Source organism: Lissotriton helveticus, chromosome 1_1 (assembly GCF_964261635.1).
Source record: "Lissotriton helveticus chromosome 1_1, aLisHel1.1, whole genome shotgun sequence".
Lineage (NCBI taxonomy): Eukaryota > Metazoa > Chordata > Amphibia > Caudata > Salamandridae > Lissotriton > Lissotriton helveticus.
In genome coordinates this window covers 767,448,518-767,463,054 of record NC_136057.1, presented here as the reverse complement: position 1 = coordinate 767,463,054, position 14,537 = coordinate 767,448,518, and the positions used below count along the sequence as shown (strand labels likewise).

Sequence of the window (14,537 nt, the reverse complement as noted above, 5' to 3'; positions counted from 1 at the left end):
CCCGATTTCAATGCTGGACTTTATATACAGCAGCCTTGAGAGCACTTACTTGGCAGACCCTTTGCTAGGACACACAATGCGGAATCCCCAAAAAACATAAATGCTGATTACAGATTGTCTAAATGTTCACTGTTTCTAATGTCATTTATTATTTACCCTCATGCCTATTAGTTCAATAGACAAAGTTTAATCGACCTGATTTGTATGTACTAAATCTAAGAAATGTTCCAATAGTTGACCTGGCCTACTTTGTGTCAGTGTTTATCTTAAAAGAACCACCCACACTAATAATATCAGTTTACGAACATCTTTTAGCTCAAGCCAATTACGGCATTCAGAAATCTGAGTGGGTGTGATCCATTGGGCATGAGTGCCCGTACTTTTATAATACAAAAATAAGAGTTCCCCTACTTTTTGTTCAAATCAAACCACTCCGATATGGTTTATTCTTACAGTTGAAATGCCTCAGCTGAAGCGGAAGAGAGGGAGTCTCCTCAGTGGAGAAGTCAAAGAGGTACCGACAACTAAACAAGAAACACACCTTTACCTGCAAATGAAAGGCTGCTTGTAAGCTGGTATGGCCATTATCTGATAGTCACTTGAAGCGTTTAGATAAAAAATTCTTTTTTTAGAGGTATTTGAAGCGTTTAGATTTAAAAAAAAAAAATTTAGAGGTATTATAAGGATTTTTAATGGTCAACACTGAAATGTTTGCTGTGAGAAGTATGGTAAGGCAAAATCGACTTGCTTTAGATATAATGTTGGCAAAAGAAGGAGAAGTTTGGGAATTTTAAAGGTGCAACACTGTTGTACCTACATTCCATATAAAAGTCAGAACATCGAGAGATATATTACAAATATTACACAATTGCATAAAGAAATAGAACCATTGGAAGTTGAAGGTGTTCTTGAGAAATTTGTTAGAAGTTTAACAGCAGTTAAAAATCGGTTTTATGAAATAAGTAGATCTATTATAGGGAAAATACTAATACCAGTAACTGTAATAATAATAGTGATCTTAGTTCTGAGATTAAGTTGTCAATGTAGGCAGAGAAGAAATGTCAAAAGGTCTTTGAAAAAAAATATTGAAGAAAAACAAGACAGGGAAAGGGGAAAAGGTGATATTGAAATGGAACAATTTAAAGAAAAGTTTTATCAAGATAGAAAGAAAATAGAAGAAACAGAAATATAACACATACTACTTGAAAAGAATTTGAAACATGTTGAGAAAAAGTTTCTAAATTTTGGGAGATATTTGGTGATGAAAATCACCAAAGGGGGGAGTTGATGGAGCAAGGTGGAAACATTTTTTTTGTATACCCCTTGTAAAAATAACTTTCCATAACAATATGTAATAAACGGGTGGTTTTGAAATTAACCAACATAGAATAGAATGCGCTCACACAAATACACGTGGGATATTAATTTGTATGAAATAGCCAAGCATAATTTACTAATTTGTCATATATCGTGTCATAAAAGGTATGCATTTTTTAAAATCTAATTGAAAATTGCATGAATGTACTTTTTGTCTGTTTATTTGTGGCATAAATCATGAAGATTGGTAAGTAAAAACACGCATATGTGTTGCTTAAAGCTAGGTAAATACTAACTGGGAGATTATTAGAAGGGGGAGGCAAACAGAAAGGCTTTATTTCGTAAATTTACGTTTATTTGTGTTTGTTTCTGTAATAGTTCCTAAATTGAGGCCTGTGTGACCAAAACATAATGGAAGCTGACTGTAATTCCGAGGTGGCGGTCTAAGTACGCATGTGCCAACTGGAAGCGCGAGCTGCCTGTGCCTGAGCAGTATGGGTCATGGACAGCGAGCCCCGCTACATCGAGTACAAGCCAAGTTTGTTGAAATCAGCTAGTTAACTCGTGGGAATAGGACACTGAATAACAATTTAAAGGACACTTCGAAGGAAGTAAAATTTGAACAATAGCACCACTATTTTTTTTAGTCATAATGATGACTTTGCAAAAATTGAACAGTAAAGGGATTAGGTGATGCTCATCCAACTCTAAATTGACCAATCACGGACATTATAGGACATAAGAGTTACGAATTTAGATAGATAAGTTAGTGAAAAAGGGTATAAAAGAGGACATTTGGGACTTTGAAAAGAGCTTGCTTTTTGACTTAATCTTTGCACCCTAAGATACTGTCGGTCTGCGCCATTTTTCTTATGGCGCAGGGACTTTGACATTTTTCTGAACCTTAACTTTTGAATGGGTGCGAAGTCTTATGAGAGGGAAACATTGAGAAAGAGATAGAGAGGTGTTTCTTTGGGAACTATTTTGTTTTGTGCTGATATCTGTGTCTCTACATCTGGGTTATATACTTTTAACTTATTTCCTAAACTGTCATGCTAATAAATAAAATGTTTTGAATTTAACTTTTCTTTTAGGATTATTAATGCACAACTGAATTATTTTCTTCGAGTAGAACGTAGAGATCATGCTAGGAGATCAAATCTCTAAATAACAATTAAATAAATGGAGAATTAAGTAGGTCTTGTTGTCCTTTAGTTAACTTTTACTAGCTGATCCATCGAAAATTAATAGTGGGGTGTTTTACATCTTTCTTTCAGAAAAACCATGGTATTAGAATTAAAAACTGCAGGTGTAAATAATGTATACATTTTATGATTAGGCACTCAGTTATAGCACTGCGGCTCTCCTTTTGGCTTTCACTGAATCCATGGAGCAGAATAAATGTGTGAATGAATGAATAGTAGAAGTTATGGGCCCATTTGTGACAAATTATTGAATAGCTCCGTAAGGTTAAGGTGATAGTTTATTAAGAATTTATGGAGCCGCGCTGCACCAAAGCATTTAGATTTAAAAAAAACATTTTTTATAGAGGTATTATAAGAGTGTTATCATCAGCGGAGCTCTGGAATGTGTGTATTTAATAGATAGCGTTAAAAAAATTTGCACTAGGTACAGCTGCGTATTACTAAAATCTATAGTTTGTAAACACGGTTTTTAATCCTAACCCTACATTTATTTGAATACTTGTTTGGCAGTCTTTTTTACATCGACAGGCTATGACTTCATAATACTAAAAATACACAAGCCCCAGTGCAGCAACCAGGATTCAATCCTAAGGCATTCTCGTTACACAAACATCGGCAGTGATGCATTAACCAAGAGGTTTCATAGCGTAAAACAGAGAGCATTCCCACAGATTGGTTTAACTTGCTATTTTTCATTTAAGGTGTGCATTATTTTATGAGCCAATGCCGGAAGGTGAAAGACCATTTTGGATTGTTTAGCCACGCTTTAAACCACCACCGTCCCATTGCACTCAGGATCAGTTTACATGATTTTTTAATGCACTTCGACCTCTGACGAAAACACAGCTTCGCAGGGGTGCTGTAACAAAAGGCCTACAGCTCCGAAATACCAGGAACGACTTTATCATATACGAATCGGTCATCTAGGAGTAGTGTTTACCACGAAAATATACGAAGCAAAGTGTAGCAGAGAACGCTTCGTGCAGCAAAGACCGGCTCCCCACTACCAGTTTGCTTCCTTATAATATGCCCTATTACCTTTCACCCGGAAATTAAAGATGTGACCTAGAGACGAAGCAATTTTAAACTAGGTAATTAGAGCGGACATGGCAGAAAAATAGAGCTTTCGCAAGCATTCAACGACAAACGCATAAATTAAAATGAAAATATACAAATATAACTTACCTAAGACATAACCTAAAATAAACGAAACCCTTGACAAAATGCGCCTTCTCCCCTTATTTCGAAATACGAAACTTTTGCTGTCATTACTTTTTACTCCGTACAGAAAAAAACACAATCAGAGATTTTCATCAACCAGACTCACTAATTCTTTCGTAAGAATGATTTTCTATTGTATATAATGCAACGAAATGGTGTTGCCACTTGATGGGAGGGGGGTGCCTTTGTAGCGATTCCTATAGCTATTCGTCATGTTATCTGTTCAATGCTTTACTGCGCTCCTTTCTGTTTCCATGCTCACAGCAGTGTAAGGCCGGGGTTTGCCTGACTCTACCATGGCCACCTCTTGGGACATGGTACCTCCCCTGGCTTTAGACCGGAACACGCAGGTCTTGTGGACGGTTGTTTCAGTGCATTTTTCGTGCACGTTGGTTTTGTGATTCGCGTTGCAGTTCAAACTTTGTTTATTTTTTGTTTGGGTTCGTTTTTTTCCTGGGAGACGATGACGTCGGCTTTGGAGAATTACATCAACCGTATCCTTGCTTATGTTGCCGGTGCTTGTTTTACGAATTTTATGATATCTGTGTAATGGATTAATCTCATTGAAGTAGTTAGCGATCCAATACGACTACCTAATACCTACTTTATCTTAGTATGTGGTTTCGCTTTTTGGGGCTGGGGGTGTTCCACACAAATACAATCTGGTGTTGCTCGAGTATTGAGATCACGAAATTACTGACCATCTTCTCGTCAGCTTTGATTCGCGTTCCAGAATTTGTATGCACCTGATACTATTAGAGTGCTTTCTATCTCACCTGCATGATCTGTTTCTGTGGCAAGAGGTAATGAGTTTCCTCTTTTCCATATTTCCCAAATGATTTGTTCTCAAATAATTTGTGTTTTGCATTGAGCTTCATTCAGCATTCTTCGTAGGAACGTGAAGGACATAGAGTAGGTTTTAACCTATTAATTAAACTACGAATGAATTAAATGTGTACAAGTTATACTTAATGTTTTCTTCAGGAATGCTTAGAATAAATCATTAAGCTATCCGGTCGCATCAGAACCTTAGCTAAGCAGTGCAATTTAATTTGTTAAGCAAACAAGTCCCCTAATAAGCTTATATCAATCACTCTCCCAAATATACGATTTGCCATGAGGAGGCAGGTATTCTTTCTGAGCGGTACAAAAATATATCCTGCTCTTAAAATAGCATGGGTCACTGTGGAACAGGTTTTCTTTTCTGGGAATAAAACAGATTAGTTAAGGCTTCGCTTGTACCTACACTCATGCAGTGATAGCGGGGACTACAAGTTAGCCTTTCGTGAAATTCTATGGAATTGATTTCTGTTAGATTATTGCTCTGTTTGAAAAATATGTTTTAGATCAGGGGTCTCAAGCCTTTTCTTTAGTGAGAGCTACTTCTGATCAGTGAACATCATTGTGAGCTTCTGAAGGACAGCAACTCGTTACCAGACACTACCACGCTCAGCTTCATTGACTTTAAGCCTAATGTCAATGGAGCCAGATGCTATGGTCTGAACTAAATACTTTGGCCTGGGGCACTAAGACAGGGCTGGCATGTGTGTCAGTGAGCGTGGTATTTGGGGATGTATGAACATGTGTGCGTATGAATGGGATATCTTTGTATGGGTGACTGAGAGCCTGTGTCGTATATACTTTCAGCACAGGAAGTACCGTCTGCCATACGTGGTACCGTTACATGTATAAGAGAAACACAATACTTTTTTTAAATTGGAGAAATCTAAAGCGCAGAAAAATGTTCTGCAAAAATGTTCATAATATGAAACATTTTTCTTCACTTTAAATTTCTCTCATTGAAAACAATGACTGTATTTTTCAGATCTACAAATGGCACAGTGTCTACAAGCCACTGGGAGTAAGAGGCCTGTTGTTTGTAAATGTGATACTTCAAAATGGGAGAAAATTAAAAATGAAGTTAATTTATTCATTAAGGTAACTTTTCAATTTAGGTTTAAAGCATTTTTATTGCAGTTTAAGAAACAGGGAGAAACAATACATACAATGAATACAGTCATCGTAATAACAAAATGCGCAATCTGTGCTCCAGAGGCGCCATCAGAACGCCATACAGTATCACCTGAGCAATTGTAGAGCCTCAGGCTAGGCGGACGCGCCATGATGACAAATTCCAAAACTAACTCCCCCCTCAACTCCCCCCCCACCATTCCCCCTCCCAGAATAACCCTCCCTCCCTTGTGCCGTGCAAATGTCTTACCCATTCAGCACCCTCGCAAAGGATCTACGCCTCCTATCGCGCCCTACCTCCATTTCAACTAGGCACTCGGGGACGTCAGTCTTAGCAGCCTAAGGTATCGGGGACAGGTAATTTCTTTAAATTCCGATTGGAGCAGAGTGTGGAAAGGTTGCCACAAGTCCTCAAATCTGTCCACCTCGCCCGCCACCGTGAGGGACAGTTTCTCCATTCCCAGAACGTGCCATAACCTGTGCAGCCAACCTATGGTGGTAGGAAGGGTGGTGGAGCGCCAATATACAAGTATGTTTTGGATCGCTGAGCCCAAAGCAATCGCTATCTGTCTACCCCTCCTGGACCGTAAAGGGTACATCAAGCCATTAGGTAACCCTAGTAGGACATAAGCTGGGAAACTGGGTAATTCAATGTTAAAGCACTGGTCTATTTCGTCCAAAACCTCCTTCCAGTAAGGACTTAGCAGGGGACAATCCCACAAGATGTGTGTAAGCGTGCCAGGCTGTCCGCATTCGCGCCAACAAGTGTTTGGGATGTTATGGTTCATGTCGTGCAACCTCTGAGGTGTGTAGTACCAGTATGTGGAGATTTTAGTAAAGGTTTCGGTGAGCCCAGTGTGGTATGCCGAATGACGTGCCCGGTAGGAGATATCGTCCCATTCCTTGTGACTCAGTTCCCTCCCTAACTCCCGCTCCCAGCGAACCCTCCCTGGGTTATGGATGTGGTAAGTGGGGGGTTGTAAGAGACGGTACAGGTCCGAGATGAGCTTGGCGTCCGATGAACGCGTCGCCAGCCACATCTCGTACGGGGTAAGTTTCCGGTCAGCTAAAACCCGTATTTGCGGTTGGAGCGCCCAATGGCGTACCTGTAAATACCGCATACGCTCAGTCTCGGGCAGATGGTAGTCCCGGAGGAGGTCTCCAAACGACACAGCTCCCTCCGGGCCATATACGTGAAACAGGGCGCAGCATCTGGCTGTCTGCCAGAGCGCGAAAGCGCCAGGCTCCATCCCGGGTCGGAAGTCAGGGTTCCCAATCAGTGGTGTAAGTGGAGACGGGAAGGTGGTAAGTTCATGCGTAGCATTCACGGCGTCCCACACACGAAGCGGGACCTGCGTGACAAAAGACGCATAGAGATTGGGGGGGGCGGTGATTTCTGCGCATGAAGGGTACCTCTTGTAGGGTCCTGCCCGCCACAGCCTGGTCCTGGAATAGCCAGTGTCTGTCTGATTCCCATTTACTCCACTCCACCAGATACCGTAGCTGCGCCCCCTGAAAATATTTATGCAGGTCCGGAGTGCCAAGTCCACCAGACTCAGGTGCCAGCGTGGACAGGGCCCTCTTGAGTCTGGGCTTGCGGCCCTGCCAGACAAAGCGGGCGATGTCGGACTGAGCCTGTCGTATCCACCCCTTCGGTGGTTGGAGCGGCAGTGCCCGGAACAAATATAGCACCTGCGGCAAGAGAGTCATCTTTACCGCAGCGACCCGTCCCAGCAACGACAGCGTGCCCTTGCTCCAGCGGGAGAGCTCCTCCTTAAGTTTCTTGCCCATGGCTGCGTAATTGGCGGTCACCATGGCAGGCAAAGAAGGTGCCAGGAGTATGCCCAGGTACGGGACCAGATCCCTAGACCATTGCATAGGGAATCGTCCTTGCAGCTCAAGTCTCGTGGCCGTGGTGAGCGAGACATCCAGGGCCGCCGACTTTCTCATATTCATCTTGAAGCCCGCAGCCGCGGCAAAGGCGTCCATCTCGGCAACGCAAGCGGGGAGCGCCTCCTTCGGATTATCAAGCATCAGGATCACATCATCCGCATACAGACTAATGGCGTGGATGTGGCCCCCCATCCGGACGCCGGTCACAGACGGGTTTCGGCGAATTGTCTGGGCAAACGGCTCCATGTATAGAGAGAAGAGCAGCGGGGACAATGGGCACCCCTGTCTGGTACCCCTCCCTATCATGAATTGGTCGGAGCTGCACCCGTTCACCCGTACCGTCGCGGCGGGAGATTTGTAGCAATTAAATATGAAGGTGCGAAATTTCTCTCCCACACCCAATTTGCAGAGCACTTTCTCAAGGTAAGGCCAGTGCACCCGATCAAACGCTTTCTCCGCGTCAACCGAGAGCAGCATGCGTTCCCCGGGTATACGGGAGGCTTTTTCTAGCACATGGACCACCCTCTTAGTATTGTCTACCGTTTGTCGGCCTGGGACAAACCCGGCCTGATCTGGATCCACCTGGCACGGCAAATATGGCGCCAAACGTGCCGCTAGGATCCCCGTATAAAGCTTGAGGTCGACATTCAGTAACGAGATCGGCCGGTAGGAGTCACATTCAGTCCGGACCTTCCCCGGTTTGGGGATAACTGATACAGTCGCCCGTAGCAGGTCCGGGGGGGATAGCTCCCGGCTCAGCAAAGGAGTTGAAGAGCCGTGTCAACAGTGGCGCTAGCTCCTGACAAAAAGTTTTGTAAAAAAGGGAGATGTAACCGTCGGGTCCCGGGGCTTTCCCAGGTTTGAGTCGCGAGATGGCCGCAATCACCTCCTCCGGCCTAATGTCACGTTCCATGTATTCCGCCTGTTCCGGGCTAAGAACAGGGAGGTCGACCGACGCCAGAAAGTCATTCTCGGCCAAGACCGAGGAGGGCGCGCCCGCATATAGGTTAGCGTAATAGCGACGGAACCCGTCCGCAATCTGGTGGTCCTCCGAGGCCAAAGTACCGTCAGGAAGGGACAACTCTTTAACCCGTTGGTGTTTCACCCGGAGTTTGTTCGCGAGTAGCCGGCCGCATCTGTCGCCGCCAGTGTAATATGCGTGTTTCAGGCGCAGCGCCGCGTACTCCGCCCTGTCCATATCGAGTGCGGAAAGAAGCTTCCGGGCTGCTTTGAGTTGCCTCCAGACTCTGGGGGCCCCCGTCCTCTGATGCATCCGTTCCAGTTCTCGTACCATATTCGTAAGTTCATCCCTTTTCTGTTGACGTTCCCTATTCTCCGCGGAGGAGATGGCGATAAACTCACCCCTTAGCACCGTCTTTAGGGCAGCCCATTGCGTTGCCCATGAGGTATCCCCATTCTCATTATGCGTCCGGAACTCAGAAATCGCGTCGCGTATCTGTTTCACGACCGTCTGTTTATGTAAGAGGGTATCCCGTAGACGCCAGACCCCTCGTGAGGGAGACAGCGGCGGCAGTTGAAAGGAGCCCGACACAGGGGCGTGGTCAGACAATGTAAGAACCCCCATATCGGACGCCGTCGCCAGCACGGCAACCGGTCCTGTGACCAAGAGATAATCTAGTCTAGCGTATGTTCTGTGTGCGTGAGAGTAGTAAGAATAGGCCTGCGTGGTGGGGTGTAGGCGCCTCCACAAATCGTGCATATCAAGATCTCGTAATCGAGAGGTACTCAGCTGTGAAAATTCCCCCGTGTGTGGACGTCGCTGCGCACTTCTATCTAAGGAAGAGTTAAAGACCATATTCAGGTCCCCCCCAATGATTATGTGCCTGTCTGGTGTAATCGCGATATCCTCCAGGGCTGATTGTAGAAACAAATCTTGGCGGTCATTAGTGCTATATATTGAGCCCACCGTGAACAGCATTCCCCCCAGCCTAACCCTGTAAGCTAGTAGCCTCCCCTTCTGTTCCGCCACTTTGCAGAGGATCTCCCCTCTAAACTGTCTAGACACCAAAATCGCAACCCCCGCTGTTTTATTAGTCCCCGAGGAAAAAAGCTGTATCGGGAATTTGGGAGACCTCATCCGGGGACAATCTCGGGCCAAAAGATGAGTTTCCTGTAAGAGGCAGATGTCAGCCTGGGTGTTTTCTAGGAGGGACAACATTGCTCTACGCTTGATCGGGTTGTTTAACCCCTTCACATTAAGGGTAACAATCTTAAGGGCCATGAATATACCGTCAAGTACCGCTTAGTGAACCCAAATCAGTAGGGAAAGCGGGGCAGACAAGCAATACGGGTCGGAACAAATGCGTTAACCTCGCAGCACGCCATTCTGAGTTCTGTACCTGTTGAGGAAGGACATGGCAAAAGCAACAGCAAAAAACGAAAGCACAGCACAAACCCCCGTTCCCTCCCCAAACAATCCTCAACCAACCCTGAGAAAGAGGTGCGAGGGTAAAGCATGCACAGCAGCAAAACAAATCAGTCCAGCAGAAACCCTGTACTCCTCCCCTCCCCACCCTCCAAACATCCCCTGAACCGCCCCCTCCCTCCCCCCTCAACCCCAGCCCCAACTGCTCAAAAAACTCCATTGTCCCAGTCTGGTCCCTAACGGACTAGTCCGTGGAAAAGTATTTGAGTGGATGTCCAGCCACCATCTAAGCCCTCCCTGAGACCCCCCTCCCCCCAGAACCCTCGCACCTGCAATGATGATGAAGCTAAGATGATCTCCCCCCGGAGTCCGCTCAGGCCGTCAAGGCCACACCACCAGACGACGCATCTCTGGACGCCTCCCGTATGGCGCTGTCCATCTCAGCCCTGATCTTGGGAGAATCCGGTCGCGGAGACGGGAGCGCAGGACGCCGCCGTCGGACCGTCTGCCATCCCTCCCTGGAGGCGCGGCGGCGTCAAGGCGTTGAGACATCGTCGTCCGCCGCGGTGAGACCCAGCACTCCGCAAGTGTCCTGGAGGGACCGAAGCTGATGCAATGTTCCGTTCCAACGGAAGATGAGCCTGAAGGGGTGTCCCCATGAGTATTGCGTGTCGTGTTCCCGCAGAAAATCCGTGGCGATCTTGAAGGACTTGCGTTTCTGCAGTGTGATCGTCGATAAGTCCTGAAACAGGGCTATTTGATGACCCCGAAAGCTCACTGGTTGCTTCCGCCGTGCTTCGCGCAAGATTCGTTCTTTCAGGGGAAAATCCGGTAGGTAGGCCAAAATGTCTGGGGGGGGCGCCGAAGCCCGGCGCGGTGGGCCCACTCTGTGCGCCCTGTCAATTCTCACCGGGAAGTCCGCGGGCTCGCCTAAAATGTCGCGGAACAGATCTCCTAAGTAGGCTGCGGTGTCTTCTCCCTCCTCCTTAGATGGAACACTGCGGACTCTGATGTTGTTGCGCCTGGACCGGTTCTCGAGATCCTCTGCGTGGGACTGGAGGTCTATCTGCTGTTCTTGGAGCCGCAGGACCTCCTGCTGCAGATGCGCAATCTCCTCGTCCCGGGATTGATTAGCGTCTTCCACGGTGGACACTCTTTCCCCTAGCGTGTCGACCTCTCTCCGCACCTCCCGGACCTCCCCGGCCACCTCTTGCTTCAACGCCTGGAAGTCCTCTCTGAGGGTGCCGAACAGTGATTCCAGGAAGGACCTGGTGACCGGGGGCTCTCCCCCCTCCGCACCCCAGGAGCTAGTGGGAGGGCTCGGGGCTGGCTGACTCCGGTCCTGTCTCGGTGCCCCTCTGCCTGGCATTTCGGGTAGGGTGCCCCCTCTGTTGTTCGACATCATAGGAGTGGGGGTGCGGCGCGGGGGGGGGTAGCCACAAGATTCAGCTGGGCGCAGTGGCGCCGAGGTCGGGGTTGTGCCTTCTCGCCTCTCTCGGCTTCCTGCGCAGCCCAGGGCAGGTCAGCGGGACTCCGGGGCTCTAAGGTGTCGGAGGGGGCGCCACGGACTCCCTCAGCAGGTGCCCAGCCCAGGTGCTCGGGAAAGATCAGTGTCCAGGAGTGGCAGGCGTTCCCCCGTCCGGTATGGCCCGGTGCTGGACTTCGGGCCGGTGCCTGAAGCGCTTCACTACGAGGGCTTATGAGAGGCACACTGCGCCACAGGGACAAGCAACACGGGCCGGATCTCCTCCTGATCGAGCTCGCCGTCTCAGGCAGCTGGGGCAATGTTCGGTGTGTCCCAGGGCGCCCCTCGCACTTGGCGATGCGTCCGATGGGGGCCGGGGGGACGAGGGTCCGACGTGAGGCAGGGCCGCCGGCACGCAGGCCTGCTCCGCTGCGCAGGCCGGGCACCAGTACTCCGGTCCGGGCCAATCAGGCTCCCGCACCGCACGAGGGGGCAGCCGGGCCCCCCCCCCGCCGTCCCCCGCTATCAGCAGTCCCACTTCTGCACGTGGGCCTCTGGGGGAAGTGCAGAAGCGCCGCTCAAGGGTAGGCCTCGCGGCCCGGTCAATCCCCGGAGTTGCGTGGCGGCCTCTCTCCGGCTCCTCCCCTGCCGCAGTTCGGGAGGTGTATCTGCGCTCCAACCGGGCCTCCGCAGCAAGCCACGTTGGCAGCCCGGGAGAGGTGCTTCGTCAGGCCGCCGGTTCTCGGCAGCGCCCCGGAATGCCCGCGTTCGCGGGTCGCTGTTTCCGGTCTCGGGCCCTCTCCGGGTCCGCAGCTCTCGTCGGCTCCAGGGATGTCCGAGGCGGGCCGCCGCGCTGGAATTACGGGGCCACCAGGGGGTCCAAACCGCTCCGCTGCCTCCCCAGCCACGCCGGGTCTCTCCGCCACTTGATCCGGGGGAGATCGGCGGGGCAGAACGGCTCAAGGGCTCCGGGGTCTCGGTAGCTCGAGACGAGAGCGTCCGTTCAGCCCTCCATCTTGGCCACGCCCCTAACTTTTCAATTTAACCTTCTCCCATTCAAAGCATTCAGAAACATCATTTTGTTCACAGGTCCAACATTGAGTTGATAAGGATTTTTATTTTAAGAGTTAAATACCTCAGTGTATCAGATTTTCACCTCTGTGCCCCAGCCCGGGCCATGAATCTGACTGATAACTTCTCATTATCAGGCCCTGCTATCTGCAGCCTGATAATAATAGTGTAAAAATAAACACAGCCAACACATAACTTTAAAAGGAAAATATGACCTTGTAATTATTTAAAAATGAACTCTGAACTCTAGTCCGTGAGCTACTCTGAATGTGTCTGGGAGCTACTGGTAGCTTGTGATTGGCTTGTTGGAGACACCTGTTTTAGATGATTCTTTAGCGCCCACTACATAAAAAAGGACGTTGGAGTGCTTTACTTTGCGGATGTGGTCCTATTTACAAAACAACATATATTCATTGTTCAAAAATAAAGGAAAATACATGCATTTGATGGCTTAAGGGTGCAGGAAAGGCATACTTACATTTTTAGTTGAGTAATTACAAAGGCCCTCGAAGCAAGCCATTAGATGTAATTAGACGGGCTTCCACAGACCTTGAAGTTGCATTTAATAGTGGTGGCTATCAGTTATTTGTGCAGAGAATGCCTCAAGGTGGCTACCTCTTTCAAGAGTAGGTGATTGTTCGGGTGGTTTTTAAATGATTTGGAAGAGGTTCATGTCTGATACTTTTAGAGATGTATGTCTAGATCTTTGGTGTTGCTTTGAACCCTTTTGCAATACATTTTTTAGGTCACGCCTGAGACAGCGCATGCGCTGTCTCTTCGAGACATTTAGTAAGTGGCTTTTAAAAGTGCCACCAGAGGCTTTTGCTGGCCTACAGCTTGCGTTCACGAGCTTGTGCACAGCTGCCATCTGTGTTTTTATTGCTGTAATCAGGCTCCTCTGCTTGTACCACCCCCTCCCTTTTCCCCCTCCTTCCTGGTCAGCTTAATTTGTGTTTTCTAGCTGTGAATCATGCTCCTCTGCTCCCACTCCCCCTCAATTCTCCCCCTCCTCTTCATCCGTTTCATTTGTGTCTTCTGTCATTGTGAATGCTCCTGCTTCCACCAGGCACACACACCACCAGCCGTCAGTGCACGCTTCCACCAGGCACACACACCACCAGCCATCAGTGCACGCTTCCACCGGGCACACACACCACCAGCCATCAGTGCACGCTGGCACGCACACCACCAGCCGTCAATGCACGCTTCCACCAGGCACTCACACCACCAGCCGTCAGTGCACGCTTCCACCGGGCACTCACACCACCAGCAAGCAGTGCACGCTTCCACCAGGCACACACACCACCAGCCATCGGTGCACGCTTCCACTAGGCACACACACCACCAGCAAGCAGTGCATGCTTCCACCAGGCACACACACCACCAGCCATCAGTGCACACTTCCACCAGGCACACACACCATCAGCCGTCAGTGCACACTTCCACCGGGAACACACACCACCAGCTGTCAGTGCACGCTTCCACCAGGAACACACACTACAAGGCGTCAGTGCACGCTTCCACCAGGCACTCGCACTACAAGGCGTCAATGCACGCTTCCACCGGGCACACACACCACCAGCCGTCAGTGCACGCTTCCACCTGGCACACACACCACCAGCTGTTAGTGCACGCTTCCACCTGGCACACACACCACCCGCCGTCAGTGCACGCTTTCACCAGGCACACACACCACCGGCCATCAGTGCACGCTTCCACCAGGCACACACACCACCAACCGTCAGTGCACATTCCCACCGGGCACCCACACCACCAGCCGTCTGTGCACGCTTCCACCGGGCACACACACCACCAGCCATCAGTGCACGCTTCCACCAGGCACACACCCCACCAGCCGTCAGTGCACTCTTCCGCCAGGCACACACACCACCAGCTGTCAGTGCACGCTTCCACAAGGCACACACACCACCAGCCATCAGTGCACGCTTCCACCAGGCACACACACCACCAGCCGTCAGTGCACGCTTTCACCAGGCACACACACCAC

General features: G+C 48.8%; 1 protein-coding gene across 1 annotated transcript in view; it reads left to right on the top strand.

Moving 5' to 3' along the window:
* The first annotated feature begins 4,064 nt into the window (after positions 1-4,064).
* Positions 4,065-14,537, top strand: part of LSM8 (LSM8 homolog, U6 small nuclear RNA associated) — a 92,980-nt gene continuing 82,507 nt past the window's right edge. Inside the window, exon 1 of the mRNA XM_078655542.1 lies at positions 4,065-4,237. Within this exon, the coding sequence (XP_078511668.1) occupies positions 4,207-4,237 (31 nt within the window). The 5' untranslated portion in view covers positions 4,065-4,206. The remainder of the gene's footprint in view (positions 4,238-14,537) is intronic.